A 21066-nucleotide genomic window follows, 5' to 3' on the forward strand; every position below is an offset into this window, starting at 1 on the left:
AAAGTATCACGTAAACAGTCTTCTGAAAAAAAAAAAAAAAAAAAAAAAAAAAAAAAAAGAAAAAAAAAACAAAAAAAAAAGATAAGAAAACGCAACTCACTCAAGGTGATGCAGCTGGTAAAGAGCTGAGTGGCAGAGAAATGTCAGATTTCATAAATATGGATCTATTAATAAGATCTCCCAGAGACTAGTGGGGCCACCGTCTTGTTGGCTAAGTGGCACTGTAAGAATGGTACGTGCAATCACCTTGCATGTTTTGGAGGATGTGCAAGATACAGCAAGTTTATGTGTTATGGTTGTGGTAGCAACCAGAAACCTTATCAGAGAACTTGGACCATCTTCAGTCCTTTCAGTACAGGATCCAGCAATCAGAAACATAACGTACTTTCTTTTACTATTAATCAGAGGCATTTCCATCTCATTAAACCAGAAAAGTAACTTGCCAAAGGTAATCTAAAGAAAGATGCAATATATGTGTTAATACTTTATTTTTAGTCTCAGCACTCTTAGGATAAAAACTCCTTGGGTAAACCTGTTTAGTACTGAAGAATTTAAACCATATGTTGTTATCCATACTGTAGTAGTAAACAGAAGTCCCAATGGGAAGAAGCTCCATAGTGCTGTGTTCTGATGTTCTGAATTTATGTTCAGATTAGGACTAGTCGATTCAGAAAATACAGTTTTTGGTTTTGCTTCTAAGARACTTCTAAAATTAGTTTAGAAGGGCTGAGGGGTGGAATGTACGTTCTTCAGTGAGAGAGACTGTTCTGTGCTTATTTCCTGACCCATGGCAGGGATAACCTAAAATGAAGACACTTAAATTATTGCAACCTGTGAGCTTTGTTTCACATGTAACATGGAAATGTTCAGAGGCAATGATCAAATGATACTGAATTTATTTGGCTAAGAAAGTTTGAACCAATCAAGAAGAATAAATGAATCCTTTTATAGCCAAAACTTCACCACTGCAAACTTGTGCATTTCCCCAGAAGTGACTAGGAGGTGCACGGCTGCACAGCTGGGAGAGCTGCCCTGTTCTGGTGCCTCTCTGGAATGTGAAGTGATAGAGAAACACAACAGCTTCTTTCTTAAAGCCCGGAGGGAATTGCCACTGCCTTCAGTTAGTGGCACAGAATAACTGTTGTCTTCTAGCTTGCACTTCAGTATTATTCCCAATTTTCTCTTAAAGTTGGCATTGCTTGTGAGGAGTTACCCATTCTGAAGGATGACTTGAAAGTGTTCAGAGGAAGATTACCACCGATGTGCTGCATATGCAGTTGAAAACCATACAGTCTCTTTGCCGTATTTACTTGACTGAAAGGTTAAGAATTTTGCTAGATGTGAATACTGTGTGATGCTACTGGTAGGAGGTGAATTATCCACAGGGGTGACGTGTTTACGGATACAGAAATACTGTATCTTGCTTGTTTCTTGTTGATAACCTTCTGATTACAATTTTGGAAAATTGGTTTGGGTGTACTTCATAACAGGAGGGCGGAAGGCAAAGGGAGAAGTGAAGGAGAAAGTTCCTCTCCCACATGACACATGCCCTTGCTTACAAAGATGCAAATCTGGCTTAGAGTAACGCTGTGAGATCCTGGCTCCGTGCACAGGAGAACACAGGCAGAGCAAATTCACTTCCTAATAAGTAGCAACGGTTTATCTGTTCTCTCTGGTCAATTTAAAATACCTCTGTCTGTCATTTACTTTTGTCATGCAGGTCATGCATGCAAGGCRTGATATTCTTCATTTGCAGATGAGGAAATTGAAATAGAGGTCAAACACGTGGGACTGTTTGGAATTTGTTAAAATGTGATCACAGGGCAGGCATGTGGATTCCTGTAGTTTAACTGGGACCGTGCTGTGTTGACGGAAGGATGGGTATTGGATGGGCTGGGACTTGTTCTGTGCTGTGTTGACTAAGACTTAGAGAAGTTCCTGGAGGAATAGCATTTGTCATCTGACAACATGCAGAACTATATTATRTTAGGATTTTATGTTGAGTCACCTTTAGTCACATAGCATAGTCCTTTGTAGTTATCTCAGGTGTCTAAAGTGACGACAGTTCTTTTTCTTAAGGGTAAGGGTAAGTGAATAAAACTGAGAGGGCCAGCTAAATCCTCCTGTCATCCTAGTCAACCTCCGAATCCTGCCTCCCTTTGCCCTTTAGCAGTCTTCTGTCACTTTGTGTTAACTCCCTAGAAATAAAAAAAGCTTATATTCAGGCGCTCTGCTGTTTAGAATAAAGTATGTGCAATTTTATTTCTGAGAGGCCACTAATATCAGCTGCTTCAGCAGCGTTAAGGGCCTTTTGCCACTGGTCCTACCATATTGTTCTGGGAAAACGCTGCATATTTACACTTTGTCAGATAATTGATGGAAACAGATCTGAATGCCCGTAAGAGCTAATGGGGTTAATGCAACTGCATCTAGGGCTGTTCCATTTTGACAGCCTGTATTCAATGTTTTCTTATTAGGACAGTGTTTATCAGGATGAGGGATATAAACTAATAATGGAATAGAGGTGGGAGGGTTTTCCCTGCCRCCTTGCTGAATACAGCAGGCTTAGGCTGAGGCTTGAGGCGGATTTGACCTGTCTCTAGCAAGTTAAGCAGATGGTGAAATAGGCTGGTTGAGCTGCTTTTGGTCTTGGTTTAAGAGTTAAAGGAGCTGCTCTCTCATGACATGGCTTTTCTTATACAATACAAACTGTCTGTGGTAGGACCTTTCCTTGTGCTGTGGYCTGTACCATACCTGATATAACGGTCTTACTGAAACCTGAAATCATTTGTTCATGCCCACTGAGTAAATATTAATTGGGGAAGTAATTTTTTTCCTGGTGGTTATTTTTCCTTTTGTCTATCAGACTGGAATTTCTTCCAGGTAGAACTRTTCCCTGCTGTGTGTTTAGTACTGTGGGCTGTCTGTTGTTATTGGACCTTGAGGCGTTGCTGTGCACAAATAATCTGCTTTCAGAATTGTTTTTGTTCTGTTTTCCCTCTAAATTGTTGAGTAACCATTTTAATGGGCAAAATCTAAGAGCAAACCTTGACAGTGACTCTTGCTTCATATTAAAATATGTGGATATAGAAAGATTTTCTATAATTAGACAGTCTTCAACAGTTTTAATTAAAACTGAACTGAGACATTCTGTTTTGGATAGGTCTGTGAACACTGAATGCCATTAGTAATTGAGGTAGATTTTAAAGATAAATTTTTAAAAGTATGTAGAAATTCTGGGCAGCATGATGGCCTTGCAATCTTCCATGCCCAAGCTAATTCAAGTTACAAAAGCCTCATATTCCTTAGGTATTTAGCCATGGGAGGAATGCTGTGCTGCAGAACGCTGTTGTTTGCTGGCCCGTGAAGTCTGGGCAGTGCGCTGAGCAGTCAGTTATGTTGGACTCTACTTCTAACCTCTTGTCGCTTGGCGTGTTATGTTTAGCTCTTCAGCTTTTCCWTTCCTTCATACAGCTTATCTGTGTTCCCTGCCAATATAGGGCTTTGTTGTAGATAACACAGAGCAAGTCCAGGGACATTATATCCCTCCTAGATTTCTCTTGCTGATGCTTAATTTTACTTCAGGTTGTCTTCTGATACAGTGATTGCAAGGTAACAAAGCAGAGCACAGTGAAGTCTGAGTGTGATCTGATTTATGATCACTGCAGACCCTGCACTGCCCACATCCACAGCATTCCAGGTAAAATATCTCTGCCTGGTGAGCTCTCCAATAGATTTCATGGGACTTCTGCTTTCCTCCTGCTCCTTGATTGAGGATGSCTAATGATAAAGAGAATAGCAGCCTGCTCTTCTACTACTAAATATTTTAAACTGAAAAGTTTGTTGTGTTATTATGTATGTATATAATATTTGAGATGATGCTGTCACAGGCATTTTTAGTTTTCATGAATCGTTACTTGTTGCAGGTACAGAACTTCTTATTCTTTTAGCAGAAGCGGCAGCTTACAAAGCTGGGGGGRATGTTTGAGCTCTGAGCAAGTGAGATTGAATCTTCAGCAGTGGAGGGAGAGAAACTGAACTAACCCACAGCAGCTGTATGGTGTTTCTCATTTTTGATTATCGAATGCTTTGAGAAGGTCTACAGTACTGCCTCTGCTAGAGAGGAGAGCACAGCATAGAGGAGTTCAGCCTTAGGCTGCATAGTGAGTTATTAGCTATTAGTTATTAGTTGCCCAGTTCCRGTGTTACTGGAACTCTATGAGGAAAAGAAGTGACTGTGGTCTCATCCTGCTTCCATAGGAGTCTGTACAAAAAATATTTTTGAYTTTATTAGTACAAATTGAGGTCTAAAGAAATAATTTTGCTTGTCAATAGATACTGATATCAGTTAACACCAAGATCACCACTTTCTTCATTGATAACTGGTGTGCCTCTTCCACAGAAGAGGAAGAATACAGTGAGCTATGCACCAAGGCTATGGAAATGCAATTTCTCCAASTATAAAATGACCTTATAATGTTTTATTTTGCAAGTTAAACATTATCTGCAAAATCTTTAGAAGACTCCAGTGGGGAGGGTGGGGAAAGAGAGTTAAAGTACAAAACAGATAAGAGTCCACAACCATGACTTTTTTTTTAATGCCTTTTTCTGAAAGGAGGAAAAAAATGTGTGCTTCTGTTATCTTTTGAATCCAGTGAATCTTTAGGTCAGTGGAGTATTTATTTCTCACTTTCAGGGTTTGACCTTGAGAGTTTCTTGGGCAAAGCACCTCTTTAGTCAGTGTATATTTCTGTTTTATCAAAATTAATGAAGGTCTACAGGAGATGATACGATCTTACAAGATCATTGAAGATACAGTGAAGCTGCGAAGTGCTATTACTTGCATTCTGCAATAGAGAATTGACAAATCTTCAGTGCCCATTGACTCTAATTCRGTATACTGCTGCCGGGCTGCAGAGGGTGGCAAGGTTCCCTTTGGACTGTGCAGAATTGGATTTTGGTGTGCTGCAGGAGCAACTGCTGACATCTGATCCTTTTTTCCTAATAAAGAATGTAATTGTCTTTGCAGTTTTGTAGCTGTTTCAAAAACATAAAAGCTTTTGCTATCCAAAGACGTGGTCSTTGTCCTTGTATGTTTAACTCTTTTGTAACAGGCCTGTAATTGATCGGTAGTAGTATACTGGAATAAAAGGCTTAGGAGGAATGTGTGTATGTTCATTTGCACTATGTGTTGTATTGTCACTGACCCACATGTAGAATTGAAGGGTGAAATACTTCAGTTCTGTCTGGTGTTTTTTAAACATAATAGTTTCTGACTATTGAAATTAGGGCCTTCAACTATGGAGGTGCATGGCAAGGCAGCCTCTGGCTGGAGTGTTTACTGTTCCCGTATCTGTGGCAGATAAACTATGAGAGCAGAAAGAAGCAACTAACACAAGATCRAACAGTGCCACAGAGGTCAAACAGGCAGAAGACATGGGATTTGTTTCAGAGTCTTTTCTCATCATCCAACACATCTAAAAATCAAATTTTCTAATAACTTTTCTTCTCTGATTGATAACTATGAGGACAGCTTGTATTGTTTCCTATTTGTTCCATTTGGGTGATTCTTTTTAATTCTTCTAGCTTTGTAGAAATCAATGTGGTGTTAAAAAAAAATCGTGTTTCCTCCTTCATTGCCATTAAAATTTTGTTAAGTATTATGAATTTAATTCTTGAAGAATTATTGTAGCTAAGGTATACCTTACCTTGTACTGCGAGATTGCARTGTGTGTGGAAATATCCAGGATGGTTCTAAGCTGTCTGGTGGAGCCATCTGTCTGGGGATCATCTGGGCAGAAGAGGGCTTGCCTTACGCTGCCACTTCATACTTGGGGGAAGTAAAAATTYTCTCTCAAGGCTGATGAATTGTTCGAAGACTTGATCTCAAGTCTYGTTCGAATTCTGATTTTGAATGTGTAAAGAGTACAACGGGATGTGCAGTCTTGCGGGTGAGACCTGGATTCACTCCTCAGAGCAGCTTTGGCTCTTTCCGGTTATATAACTTTAACTTCTTGATGCTTAAAGAAAACAGAAGGAATAGGGGTGCATGTGTATTAAGTAAAATATAGTGACAGGACCACAATAAAAAGTTTTGCCTGATTATGTCTCTCTACACTTATGCTCTTGGATATCCAGCATGTTCTGGGTGGTTCCTGTGGTTGAAAAAGGAGGCCTTTGGCCTTCAGATGTGCTCAGCTACTACTCATGGAAAAMTTTTTTTTTCAGAATTCCTTGGTCTTGTTAGCTTTTAGTTCTCAGCAGGAAATAACCATCTCTTTCTCTTGAGGGTTTATGATGAAATCACACAGTCTGTTAAATTGTGAAGTTAAATTTGATGATCGAGTATTACTTGGGGAGAAGCCTGGCCTCACCAGGAAGTTCAAGAATTTCAGAAGTTGATTTATTCCTAGAGCATCAGACAAAGACATGCTGCTTCATTATCAGACTGACGTTCACAGTGTCCTTGTTTTGTTCCTCTATTTCTTGTACCCAAACATATGCACCAGTGGGAGCGTAACGGAAGGGAATCATTTGAAAATGGAGTTATTCCCCAACCAGCCAAATACTTATGGAGAAAAAGTGTGAGAGCGGATGAAATCCTCGTTTGTCGGGCAGATTTGTGCTGCCTATGTGTTCGTTACCAGCTTCGGTTTCATGCTTTTAGATGGCACTCTAGGCTCTGCGTTGTGCCTCTGTAGTAAATGGCCTGTGTGTATGTTCTGCTGAATTCCAAAACAGCATGAACATATGCTTGGCAGTTTGGCTGCTGCTGAACTGTATGTTAATCACAAATTTACCATGTATGGGGGGAAATAGCTTTTGAAAAGTGAATCCTGTCCCACTGAACATCCTGTGACTGCTAGTTATGAAGACTTAGGTGAAATCTTGGCTTGTTCTCTTCCTTTCTTGGATCTGTTTGTGCGTGACCACTGAGCTAGGTGRCAGGTGACCTAAATGTTCCTGACCTCATGAAAGATCATGTAAGTATCTCTGTCCTCTGCACTTGCTCAATGCATCTCCAGGTGTAGGTACAATTGCTGACATTCACCTGGCTCCTGTGGTAGCCTCCTTTGAGGGTTTCTTCAAAGCTTTTCTCTATTCTGCTGTTTACAAAATTCTCCTCCCAATGCTGCCCAGCTTGACAGCCGAATCAAGAAATGACTTGTGGCACACAAAATGACACCAGCATGCCATCCTTACTGCACTTTGTTCCTTCGTTCATATTTAATCTGTTCAAGTTCTTTTTCCTTTCAGACATGTGCTGCCCTCCTGTGAGGGGAAGGATTTGAGCATCTTTCTAGTCACCCCTTGTGTAGTTTTCCAGGGCTTGCTTGTCTTGCCATTTAAATGGCTTAGCATGGACTGTGGCTTCCAAAAAGGTATTTCAGCTGGAAGGCTAACAGCTAGTTACCTTTCTTTCTTTCCTTTTGTTTCTTTTTTCAGCATATCACTTGAACATGTTTATCTTCAGCAGCATTTTGAGGGTACTGTTTCAGAGAACGTCCAGATGGCTCGGTAATGACAGCTGTGTGATGCTGTCCAGTACTTGTCCGTTCTAGTAATTCTGTTACTCAGTTGGTCTCAAGCAGGTAAGGTGAGCATGCTGGCAGTGCGTTTTTCTGCGGAGGCACGAGGAGGGCTGTAGTTCGTGTGGCATGGCTGTTGGCAGGAGTGAGGGAGGCTGGATGCAGAACTTGTTTTGCTACTTTGACTTGTGTTCGCCRTCTGTACAGAAATCACTACTTGGTCAGTGAGTTGGTCCTCTGTTTCAGCACCTCTGTTTCTGCAGTAGGCACCGCCTCTACAGCTGGATTTTGGGTAYTGTATGTGAGGAGATGTGTAGTTATCTGTCCAAATACGAAACAAAGGTGCTTTAAGATTGGAAAATGTTTCTAAATGAAACCATTATAAATTCATTAAATTGAAAGAAAAATAAAGGGGGACATTAAATTGACACTCTAAACAGCTTTAAGTTGCTGATAGGAGTGATTTAAGGAAAGAAATGGAAATTAACTGCGTGAGGTTAAAAATAAAAAAGAAGAAAACATTTGTAGCAATGTCCCAAAGGGAATAATATTCTGTTTTGACATTATTGATTGCCTAGCCTATATTCTTCTGGCTAGAAACATAATTTACCATTCTGTCATACTTTCTAGATTGAAGTGACTGTCAAAAAATCTTTTCAAAMTGACATTTTGTTGCTCCAAAAAGATACATAGGTACACCTTGTACATAGCAAAAAGAATATACTTCATTAGATACACTCTGGTTACAACACAAGGATGTTAGTTCTTCTTATTAGTGTCTGCAGTTATTGCAGTGTGACCCTGAGTTTCTTCATTTGATCTTCTACCTTGGATGACTGCCTTTTTTTTTTTTAACCTGAAGGTGCAGAATTCACTCAGCTCTCTTGCAGAAACACACTGAGGAAAGGGAGCTTCTTTACATCACCTGACCATGGGTTTGATTTAAGGTCTGTAGAAACAGCTTAGTGTTTTTATTTTGTTTTGTTTTTTTAAGTAATATCTCTTAATTCACAGGCTTTTAACAAAAAGCTAATTAGTGAAAGTGAAGGCAAGCAGCTTTCATTTCAGGGAACTATTGGCGCTGCTACAGCATTTGAAAAGTGGTGGCGATTTATGTCTTACTGTCAGTCCAGTTTTACAGTACCCGGTGCTTGGCACCTGTGATCTGGGAGTGGATATAATCGAACACACTTGAGATATGCTGTCAAGTACATTTGAGGCCTCTAAGCATCCCTGCAAGGCTTCTGGGTGGTCGGGATTGTATACAGAGAGAACTGGGGCCTGAAAGGAATACACAGCTAAGTGTATTGCCCCAAACCGTTTAGCAGGTTAGAGACAAATCTTGAGAACATAGCTGTGGAGTTGCAACTTTCAGTGCTGTGATTTCAGAAGATGCTTCCCAAATGGACAGGCTCAAAAGAGTTGGAAGCAGTTTTGGTTAAGGATGCTTTTGACCTCAGAACATTTGTATTTACTTTGCCTTTCTTAAATTGAAAGCTGTTTTGAACATACACATTTGCTTGCATTTAAAGCTTTTCAGGCCATAGGGTGCACTTTCTTTTTGCACAGCRTGTAGCAGAAGAGGTAATGTTGCTAATGGCTGATGTGAATATTGGGATATTCATAACACTCCCACTATGGTAACACTTTCTTGTTGCTCACTGATTTCATTCTATTTGGCAGGATTTGAGCCCTGTGTGAGTAGCAGGGGGTTCTGAGAACTTATTTTTCCCATTTACTGGATTTCACACCCCTGATGACTTTTTTGTTTTWTGAGAAAAGCCAGAAAGTAACCTAGAACTGCCAAGTTTTGAATTGACACTGCTGAACCTTGCTTGGTTTTTATCCATACTTGTCCTTATTGACTCAGAAAGTCAGCTCAGTTTTCCCAAGAAGTTGCTAGAATTTAGTGAACCTTTGAGGAGAATTTTTTTTCTTTTGAATTTTTAATATTATGACAGGGAATAAAGATACTAAAGTTTTTCAGATTTTTGTTAACATCTCATTAGCTGCCTGACAAAGTAAAGATAAAATGGATGTGGAAGGGATGTAATAAATTCAAAGCCTGYGGTCTACCTACTCTATTGCATTGTATGAAGAAAATCAAATTTATTGAGATGTGATGCTTGGTACCTGTTCACAGTTTGAGAGCCATGAAGGCCTCATATATTTGAGGTGGCTGTGCAGACTTTAGGCCCTATAAATAACACTTTTTAAGTGGAAATTGACCCCAAACCCATTTTAAGTGAGTGGAGAAATCCATCCACAGTGGGATTTATGAGCCCTGTGACTGTCCCCAGAGACTAGATTAGTTAATGAAGCCTTTGTCAGTGTCAGGTGAGCAAAGGACTCTCTGTGGCTTCATGAATTACAGTTGGTGTGGAGAAGAGAAGAAAGTGGAGTTGATTCCTAAGTCACCCTGGCAGATAGGGTCTGATTGCATCCTCCATATGACATGGAATTTGCAACTATTTACAAAGCTCTAGACTAACTTTACTAAAAAAAAAAAAAAAAAAAAAAAAAAAAAAAAAAAAAAAAAAAAAAAAAAAAAAAAAAAAAAAAGGTGGGGGGGGAGTGTGTGTCACCTTTCTGATAAAATTCAGCCTCTGCCTTTGAAACCCCAGGCTTCTCGCAGGTAGTTGCTCAGTGCCAATGCAGGGAACCTTTTTATCACATCTCCCACCTAATCAGAAGGTGCCTTACTTTGTCATTTTTTGAAACCTGCTCCTTGAAGTCTTCCCATGAGATGTGTGATTATGTAAGCCTGACCGATAATAGTTTAAGTGCACTTGTTATGTCGAAGAAATGATGTGGCTCAGCTTGAATATTGCAACTGGCTGTCATTCAGCTTTGTGTTCATTTGCCAGTGTTGAAGGAGGATGCAGCCCACCTAGCAGGCCTTGTGGGATCTGTATGTATGTGTGTATACATATATATATGTGTGTGTGTGTGTATATATATACATACATACATATATATATATATATATATAAAAAAAAAAACTACTATTTTATATATATATATATATATATATGTGTGTGTATATATATATATATATATATAAAACTACCTTGGACTTGGACATGCTGGAGGATCATGGGGCTGTCTGACTGGCTCATAGGCTTGTGCTTCTGGCTTGACCTTGGACCAGTTTCATCACCATGACCTTGTCTGATGGCCTGGGCTCTGGGCAGCTGACCTGGCCTGTCCTGGTCCCTTCTGGAAGGGCAGTGGAATGGGGCTCTGCTGGCTGGACGGCCTGGGCCAGAGGGAGCAGCTGGCCATGCTGTGCCCTGGCAGCTGCTTCTGGATATCACAGCAGGAAATTCCTGGTCAGGAGAAAGAAATGCTGAGGATATTTCTATTTTAAGTGTGTGTTGAGATTGTTTTAATCTGTCTGACTTACTGCACGTGTTAAAAATTAAGCACATGCTTAAGTGGACTCTTGAATTAGAGCCATAATAAACTGTCTCTTTAGATGAAAAAAGGATCTAAATCTCCTCTTTGCCTCCCATCTCCCCAGCTGACARAGACAGACTAATTCTCTGAACTGGAAAGCCTGGATGCTGCTGTTCTTCCAAAAAAAAAGTTTGTAGTGTTTGACTGTATTGACCCTATATAGCAATTTTGTCCRGATATGGCTGGAGAGAAGCTGGTGTTAGTGCACTGGTCTATGTATAGTCTAATACCAGAGATCTGCAGAGGTGCTCTGTACCTCACATTTGAAATGTTCGCAACCAAGTTAGTAGTTTGCTCTTGTGATCTTGAAGAGCCATGTCAGCAGCAAATTCAGCAGTTTTGTCATTGTGATGTGCTTTTCTCTAGGTTTTTTTGAGGCTTAAATTTAGATCTGCTTAAGGTAGACAAAGAGAGATTTACCTCTGTTTCCTTAAAGATGATGGTGGCAGAGTTGGAAACAAGTAACAGTTCCCATTGCAGGGGTTTATTTTCCAGTCAGCACAGGCTTTTTGCTTAATGTATTTATTGTGCATGTTGTTATAACAAATCCTGTTTATGTCAATAAAACTACTCAAACATTTGTGTCTTTACAGACATARCAACCTTCTCTTATATACTATGCTGGGCTGTGAAATGATAGAGTCGTTCTCCTGACAAGCATTAGTTGAGGAGTGAGTGAATTTAAGGGAGAGAGAAAGATAGTGTATTTAAAAAGAGAAAGCTTATTATTGTCCTGGTAAGAAAAAAAATATATATGTCAGAAGGAGCCAACTGATGGTATTATTTAAAAACAACTTAATTATCAACCAGCTGGGCAGATGGGAAGATTGGAAAGTGGAATGGAATAAAATGGACACGTGGCCTTGGCTGGCAGCGAAGTAGATTGGAGTTGCTTTGTGAAATATGAACAGAGAATATATATAAGGAGTTACTGGTACTGTTGCTTGCAAAATGCATGTGATTGAAGGTATTTGTTCAGGATCTGTTTGTAGCGTGATTCAAAAATAAAATCAGCTTGCTTTTGAGYTTTAAATGTTCCAGTAATTCGGGTAAATTATTCATCTCTGCCATGTCTGCGCCAAGTGTGCCTTGTGCATAATATTAAATAAAAAGATAAATAAAACCACAGAGCGAGTGGAGACTGTAGCAACGGAGATGCTGGGTTTTTTTTAACTAGAGGTCACTTCCCTTCACACTGTCCTGCCCTGTTACTTTTGCACTAGTGTGGCTAGCTCAGCCAAGTTTGACAGAGCTGTTCAAGTTTCAAAGACGGTGAGATCCTGCTGCTTTGTTAAAAATAGGCAGATGGGTAGAGAATTGCTGCAGCGCTTCTGGACAGGTTACAGGTCTCACTGATTCTGCTACTCATCAAATTACRTGTTTCTCCTAATCCGTCTCTCTTTTGGACAAAGTCTGTGCGACTGTCATGTTTGGTGCAGTGTGGAATTTTGATGATGGTCAAATCCCATATGTGCTACAGTAATATTTATGTAGAGCTTTGGAGATGGGTTAGTTGTGTCTTACATATTTGGAAAAAAGTGTAAAAGCAAATTGAATTTCTGTTTGTGTTGATCAGATAGATCCTTGCTCCTTGGTTGCAATATTGTACTCTYCTGAGCCTGCTGTGTGTTTTCAAGTCATCATTATTATTTTTTAAGATAAAAACAACAGTCAGTGACTCTACCTCTCAGCTGCAGAGTTTGCCTTCCAGGGACTGAGCATTCAAGTCCTGACCTGCAAAACACTTCAGCTCATGAAGCATAGTCTTAGAGTGTGGGACCGTTTTGCTTACAGGAAAACACAAACTGAAAACCTTTCCCACTCGGGAACAGTGTGCTTAGTGTTCTGTGGTGTCAAGYCCTGAAATACGCTTTTGCCAACAGTACATTTACATGAACACCCACTGAAAACAAGAACTAGCTATTTTACTTGATAAACATTCTGTTCTTTCCTTGGAGTTAATTTGTCTTTGCAGTAAGTGGAGGGATTAAATTAATCAAGAGTACATGGAATTAATGCCAGTGAACTAAGACAAATGACTTCCAAAATTTGAGTTGAAACTTTTGCCTGTGTCATCACAATATCATTATAARCTGGTTGAGTGTTTTTTGTCCGGACTACCGCTTCAGCCTTACAGGGATTCAAAATTAAAGGGCAACTGTCTAAGTAACACCAGTGAGTCCTACCTTGCAGGCAGAACTGGCTTTTTAAGCGTGCTGCAACATGGTCTGGAATTGTCCTCGGCTTGTGCCCTGCTTCCTTGCTTTGGTGATTAATGAGGACATTCATGACATCAGTTACTCTGTCAGTATGTTAAAAATTCAGTCTAACAAATCTCACTGTAATTACTTGTTTCTTTAATAAAATAGCACAAGAAGGGAGAAAAGTTATTTGACAATAACTACTGGGGAAAAAAGATCTGAACAGGACGAGTCTGAGCAAATACACTCCATGAGCTGGCTGTCTCCTAGGGTGGGTATTTCATCCACACGTATTGTTGAAAAGAAGGGAGAAGATCTGCACAGTTTTTGTGCTGAAAATAGAAGGAATCAGATGGGTGAAAGAGGCAGCAGCCTACAATACAGTCGCAGGGGAGAGGCCAAATAGAAAGCAGCAGCTCCTAGGACTGAAGTGCAGCAATCTTTTGGGAATTCTGTTCTGGAACTTTGCTGTTCTCGTCAGAAAGATGTTTTTCCTCATGTCCTATGTGCTGCTTTCTTATTGCAGTTTGAGCTGGTGATTTCTTGTCCCTTCCTCTCCAGACACAGCTTTCTCTCTCTTTTTTCCTCGTTCTTGAAAGCTCGCTGGTTGAGCTGCAGCCCATGCTTTCTGACTCTGCCCCCTGACATACGCTGTGGGCACAGACTTTTGGTCTGATAACCGCGAGAAGGGCTTTCTGAGGCCTCCTTACCCACGGCTGAATGCAGGCTCCTTTCCAGCATCTGATAGCTCAAGTATATTGTTGCTTGTGCTACATGCAAGCTCTTAAAAGCTTGCTTATTCTTCTATGTTTATTAAAGTATTTTCCATCCAAAGTTGCAGATGTTAATTAATATTGTCCATCTCATACCCATTTTACAGAAGAAAGAATGAGCACATATGTAGACTTCATTGACACTAGTGAGGTTATCTGTGGGCTGCATTTCTAGCTGTATAAGGCATTAAAAAATGATTCAAAGTTCACTGAAGTTGTTGGGGTCTTTCTGTTGGCTCCAGCTGATAATGGATTGGTCTAATACTTCATGAATTCACCTTTCAAATAACTTTGCCTCAGGTTGCCTGCTATCTTGTTACCTGAGAGTGTAGTATAAAAATGAACTCATCTGCTGATCACAGACATGATTTTTCCAAAGGGCTGCTCTTGCTCTGAGGTGATGGAGTTTTATAKCATAGTTTCTTACACCTTAACTTGAAAAGACTTAGCTTGGATATTGTTCTAGGACAGCACGTCGGCTTAGTCCTTATGGAACCTTCCTGTTTTAACTATATATTGTAATGAGAGCAGTTCATTTGATGGGGAATTCTTTTTAATAGGCGCCTTTAAATTGCGTGCAGGGAAAAATCACTGAAGTATGATGTAGTGTAATTTAATGCTGGGTTAAACGATGCATTCCAGTGCGTTTTCATTAGATGTTCTGAGACACTTCTTTAGCATTTATGCTTTAAAGGCTGTTGGATTGCCAGCTGCAATAACTATTTTGATTGCAGCCTGAGCTGATGGTGGGCATCCTACCAGAAAAATAATGTGCTCTGTTTTAATTATGACACCTGCACTCCAAAATGGAAGCCTGCGTCGCTGTACATGATACAGTTGTACCTGATACAGTGAAATAGCATAATATGCAACACAGGGCGGTGAGCACGTTTGCGAAAGGACTGAGATTGGGACTGTTCTGGCTGATTGCTTCTTTTCTTTGGACAAAGAGTAATGTTCAGTCGTGAGCTGAATTTGAGCAGAGGAGTCAGTGGGTCTTTGGCTGGTGCTTTCTTCCTCTGATTGGCGAATGGGACAAGCTTCCAGCAGGGAAGGATTCTGTGGCAGTTGGGAAGATGGGAATATATCATAGAGGCAAGATGGCTGGGCTCTACGAGGGGTGGGAAGCAGTTGGTGGAGAGCAAACTGAGACCCCACCATATGGTAGAGGCCTTGAGCTTTAGCAGTGGCTGGCACACTGAGCGGAGCTGGTGCACACCGTGCTGCAGAGCCCCTGTGAAGCGGCGGTGGCTGTGCTAGCAAGTTTATATTGGAATGAATTCTTGGAAAATGGGGTCTATGGGTTCTTTTTCATTCATCCAATATAAGATGTGAAGAGAGGAAATTCTCTGAATGAAAAGTTTTATATAGGTGTATCAGAGTGATCTTCTGTCCTCYCTCTGTGAAAGACTGGCAGCTATATGGAAGGAAGTGAACATATACCTCTGTGTATAAACTAAATTTACTGCTGGTGGAGTGGAGGGAGTATGGGCTGTCTTATGTCTTCATACATTAAGGTTGTTCTCTCTCTTTGAAGTATACCATTTATCCTGTAGCTTGTTCTCATGATATAACATGTGCTTTCATCTGAAATGTGGCAATCATCAATTTTATCATATGGCAATGAGTTCCCTTAGTTACTGCTTCCAYGTTTTTGTCGGTCTGGTTTTAGGATAGTTATCAGGCACTGGGGATTAGTAGTGAGAATTTTATATGAGTCATTTTGAAAAAAAAGTTCTTTATGTAAATCACCTTAACCAAGTGCAAGGAGAAGGATTATAAGTTATAAAATTGTAATTGTTTGTCAGAAATGTACATTAGCTGTTCTTGGGCTGTGTCAATATYGTGTCAGGGATTTAGTGTCTGGGATCCTATAATGCCAGCTTAAAAATATTACCAAACAAACTTTTGTAGTAAAATTAGCAATTGCCATTTAGCTCTCAGTCAGGTTGCAAGGATGAGGGGAAGAAAAAAGGCATCCGGTGTCTGGGTTTCAGGAATGTTGTCGTCTTTGGTCCKTTTCTTATGCTTGTTTTCATTTTATAGAGTCTATTTTTGACTTGTTTGTAGGCATGTGTATGTCTACATTATTACTACAGTACACCTACTGGGTCATTTTGTGCAAACTAGTTTAGACTTTAATTTTTTAAGTGAGTAAAGAGGAATTAGTGATCGCAGTCTTTATTGTGATATGTATTGAGATGTGGGATGAAAARTGCTACTCTTGGGATCCTTCTTGTAGGCTCAGTGTAACGGGTGGGGGAGGATTTCTAGAATCTTAATTCAACCGTTTTCCTTTGTAAAACCACAGAGCGAATACTCTTTGAAGACAGCTGCCCTGATGGTCTTTAATTAATTGGTAATATCAGTTTTATTGCCTGCTCTCTCCTGCTATTTTAGATTAAGAGTTCAATTTAATGTAGTTTGTGAAATGATGGAGACCCTTATCTAATGCCTTTACTCCAAGGATTTCAAAATGCGTTATAAATATTATTGAGTAATATCCTAGGCTTGCACAGGTAAACGTTGCTGCCATTTCATGGATAGGTAAAGTTATTCCAGAGGGCTCAGTGACTGCTCAGAGACCACTAAGCTGATAGAGCCAAGGGGTTTGCATACTGCGACCCTGCCTCCGCTTGTTCCAATTGCTGGAGTGGTGGATGATAGGAAAGCACTGCAGAGCAGACAGATTGCTAGTGTACAACATGTGAAGCAGTCTCAGAGAATGGTTTAATACTTGATCAGTGAAGAAATGAATTAATAGCCATTCTGGTTTACCAGAATATATTAAAAGCCTTACTCTGTGGCATATAAGCAGAGAGGATGAGTTTGCCTGGCGCTAGTTGAGCAGCTTTTGAATTCAAGCTGTACCAGTCTGTTTTTTCTGGTTCTGATGCTCCCCCTTCAGGCTGTGGCATATTGGCCAAAGTGGCTGCTGCTGCGCTTTAGCCAGCAGGTCAGAGGCAGAAACGGGGAGTGTAACCTTTCTCTCGATTTCTTCCAGGTTAACGGGTTTCCAGCTGCCTGCTCCTATTGTGAGTACTGGGGTCGTGCTGTCCTTGTGGCTTGTGAGCGATTATGCGGTCAGTGCTCAAGGCTTCCAGGCAAACTATGAAGGTAAGTCTGTCCAGTTCAGTAATTGTATCTTGGTTCTTCTCCATGTTTGGTTTATTGTAGGATATGAGACACCAAGATCAGTGTGTTTCTCTTGTACATGTTCTCTTTTCTCATTCTTCATTTCTTTTTCTTGTAYCTGCTTTCCCAAATGTTTAAATTTCTCTAAAACATCCGTACATTTTCTGTATCTTTTGTCATAAATAATATGAAGTGGCTTGCGTTGTGGAATAGAGAATCATATGTGAAGGCTTGATAGCTTCAGAAAATCTTGAATCTCTATCAATGGAAGTCAGTGAATGTGCTGAAGAATTGTTTATACCAGAAGGAAGATCGTGATCATTCTATGAGTTGGTACTGCTGAGTAAATGACAGATTAACCAGGTTATAAATCRAAATTGAATTACATTTATATTAATTATTGAATGTAGAATGTTGTCCCTTTGCATGTAAATGGTTTTCTTTAGAGTCCTTCAGAGTTATCAGCCATAATGGTAATTTTTGGTAATAAGCCCTACCGGCCAGTTACACAATACGGTAGACAATGTAGATGCCGTCATTGAGATGATGTTCTTAGTCTCTAATGTTTTCTGTGCTTTAAGATTGTTCAGGGGAATTCTGTTAAAATATTCTCTAATTTCTGATAAAAACTTGGCCTTGCCCTGGGGTGTCAGTGGCGAAGATATTTTTTATTATTCTTTGTGATCAGTGTTTTAACGGGTCTTTAGAATAGCTAGGGAAGGTGTTAAAGTTCATCTTGGTAGGATGAATTCACTATTTAAGTGCCTGCTGGGGTTGCTGTTAGTTGCATTATGCAGGGAGGCCCTCAGGATAGGTGAGGACAGCAGGGTGAATGAGAAACGGGAGATCCTGTGCACATTTGCAGAATCTGTTATAGCATGTCAATCATAATTCCCAATAGAYATGACAATACATAGCTCCCAAACTGAGCTTTTTTTGTACTTTCTTGACTTTCAAGTTTTTTTTATTTAATCATGCATAGCTACTTGCACACTTTTTCATGGCTCCCTGCCCCTTTTCTGTACAAGCTTGGTTCCTGTGAACGCTCTAATTGTCTAGGCAGCTCCAAAATTAGCCATGCCTCCTTGCCAAAACTTAGTTTTATTTTGACAGATGCAAAATTGTATGAAACCATAATTTCTGTAAAAAACCTAATCTCTGCCAAATCTAAGTTTCTAGCTTCACTCACATACTTAGAGGCCTTATACATGTCTCAAAATGAAGGGAGAGAGGAAGGGAGAGAGGGAACTCAAGCCTCAGTTGCTCTTGATGGTCAYGTTTGGGGAGATGCTGGAATGGGAATGGCATCAGGGGCAGGACACCATCAGTGACGTGCACAGGCATTGTGTTTGTGTTAAGGCTTGTCTGTGCATATGATATTTTTTCCTTTTTTTRTATATTCATGCTGCCTTAACTAGTTTAACATGGTAAAGGGGCAGGTGGGAGCATAGATGCATCCCTTCCTCCACAGTGATAAATCTGATCTGGCCAATGTGTGATACTCCTGCAGTGAATGCWTATCTGTAATGGTTTTCTAGCTCAGTTTGAATGAATTACATATCAGAAATATTTTCCTTAATGACATTGAGCTCTGTGATATTGRTGATAATAAGTTTACCTTGGTTGTACACAGTGCTTGCTGCTCAAGTGTATCTCAAAGACTAATGGGGAACCTGAACGTGGTGCAGCCAGTGTTAGGTCATGTAAGGGTCAGTCCAGTACTCTGGTAATAAGGTCGTCTCCTAGGCAAAGGCTTTTTATTTTCATTCTGCATAGCAAATTACTAGGRGACTGACTTATTTGGAACCTAATTCATGGGAATGAAGTGTCGACTACCCTGGAGGTCCTTGGAAACAGCTGGCAGGGAGCCAAAGAAATAACATGGTAGAGGTGAAAATTGAGCCTGTGGCTTCCAAGATGTTCATTTGCCTTTTAACAGCACAGTTGTATTCAATCTCACCAACATTATACCAGCTATTGACAGGTCAGGCTAAGCTCAAAGTCTTGTCTTGCAGCTCTAGTTCTTGGCCCTGAACTCCTGGGACAGATGATGCTAAACTTAGGTATCAGAAATGCAGGAATGTTTCTATGCCACGTGCCACCTTGCTTTTGCACTTCCTGAAGTGTTAACTCTTGTTCCTGTTGGTGATGATTTAGTAATCTCCACCATTGTAAGCCTTTCTGGGACTCAGCTGAAGAGCCTCTGCTTTCAGCAGTATTTTGCTGCAGTCTGTCTTCCATATGAAATTTGTTGTTCAGTCTCTTTGGTTTCTGCCCAACTTTCTCATTTTCTGCCTTACATTAAAATTCGGTTCATTACGTGTATCAGGCATGTTTTTACCTCAGGAGTCTCAGCCCTACATTTTTTTTGTCATTCATTATGAWTGTTGGAAGTTGTTTTATTATTACTAATAACAATAATAATGGAATTACAGCAAAATATGATCAGCATTTGGAAACTAGACTGCGTTCTGACTGATCTTCCTTGATTTTAGGTGTTTGTTCTGTTGTAGTAGTTAAATGCAATYTGGAGTCTTCAGGGTAAGACAGGCACAGGTTTGCTATGCCCACAGGTGGGTATRTTTGCCATAGGAGAGTGGTGAGTTCTGCTCTGAGTACAGGTGTGTGAAACATCTGAAGCATGTTAAAGATGAGTCCCCCTCCTCAGACACACTTTCCTCCTTAGAAACCAGCAACAGCTCAAAACCCTGTTATTGAGTCATCTTCTCCCAAGGATTACTTCAGTAGGAAGGGTGGCTGTTGCCTTAATAGAAGACACAAAAGAGGTTAGGGATGCTGTATTTCAAGAAGGGAAGTGAGTGATGTTCAGTGTAATTAGGCGATATATCCGAAAGCTGCAAAAAGATTTAATTTTAGTGGAATCATAAAAGGCTTTCAGAAGCAAGAACAGGAGAGAATTTCTGTTGCTTTCTGTGTAGTCCACCCCATAGGAAAATAAGATTGTTTCTRTAAGTAATAGTAAGTGCAATTCCAAAGCATTGCTGTCGAAGTGCCATTCTGGGTATGGCTCCATCTCTATCACCCCTCCATCACTGAGTAAGTCATGGTAATTGGTGTACTGTTGTTTTACTAGAAACACAGTATGGCCTCAGTGGCTGTTTTGCAGTATTAGTTTCTTGGCTACTTCCCTTCTCCAGTGCATTACAAAAATCATGTCATCTCATGCTATTTTTCTATATTTTCTGACTTCCTTTGCTCTGTCTTTAAGGGCAAAAAAGGAGGGAGAGGGGGAGAGTAGCCATGGGTATACCAGAAATACAGAAGAGGTAACAGTGTATCCTTCGGGGACAGAAGGATGATGTACTCAGAACTTAACCTGAATGACAGGGAGTGTTGCTGTAGATTAAGCTTCATTCTCGGAGACAGAGGGGCAGAACAAGCTACTTGTTCACCGTTGGGACTATTGTTAGTTAAGAGTAAAGGAGGAGATAACTGTGGTTTTGATCAAAGGGAACACGTTGTTGCTGTAATGCTGTTTCAGTTCGTTGGTAATCTGCGACTCGGCGAATAGCTTGTGATTCGATAATTCACGTTTAAAGACAGAACAATGCATCGGAGTCTTTGCTGTAACTGGCTCTTTTATGATCTGCTATCAAAGCATGTTCATTACTCTCCTCCCTCTAAGCAATTGGTGGGAAATGCACCAAAAGAAGCAGTATTTTAAAAYAGGAACAAAAGATCTCAGTAAGTTCTATTTTTTAAAGGACAGGAAACAAATATGTAGATGCAGACATCAGCACTCCAAAAACATTGCTTTTGCACTGTTGTCTACCTTGATTCTCTGAGGAAAAAAGTAAAGTTTGACTTTATCTAAGTTAAGATCTTCCTAACTTACATAGCTAGTATGATGTTGGCATGATAAAATCTCTTTTAACAAGCAGTTTCTTACAAAGAAAACAATACAGATGTTTCCTGCTGATGCCTTCATATATACTTTTTCATTTCTGC

The 21066-nt window shown here is 40.1% G+C and overlaps 1 protein-coding gene across 1 annotated transcript in view; it reads left to right on the forward strand.

The window, feature by feature from the left end:
* Positions 1 to 21066, forward strand: part of CSMD2 (CUB and Sushi multiple domains 2) — a 324269-nt gene that overhangs the window by 36186 nt on the left and 267017 nt on the right. Inside the window, exon 3 of the mRNA XM_085306730.1 lies at positions 16967 to 17079. Within this exon, the coding sequence (XP_085162856.1) occupies positions 16967 to 17079 (113 nt within the window). The remainder of the gene's footprint in view (positions 1 to 16966; positions 17080 to 21066) is intronic.

The sequence above is a fragment of the Rhea americana genome, unplaced genomic scaffold, assembly GCF_003343005.1.
Source record: "Rhea americana isolate MKP2758 unplaced genomic scaffold, rheAme1 scaffold_246, whole genome shotgun sequence".
NCBI lineage: Eukaryota > Metazoa > Chordata > Aves > Rheiformes > Rheidae > Rhea > Rhea americana.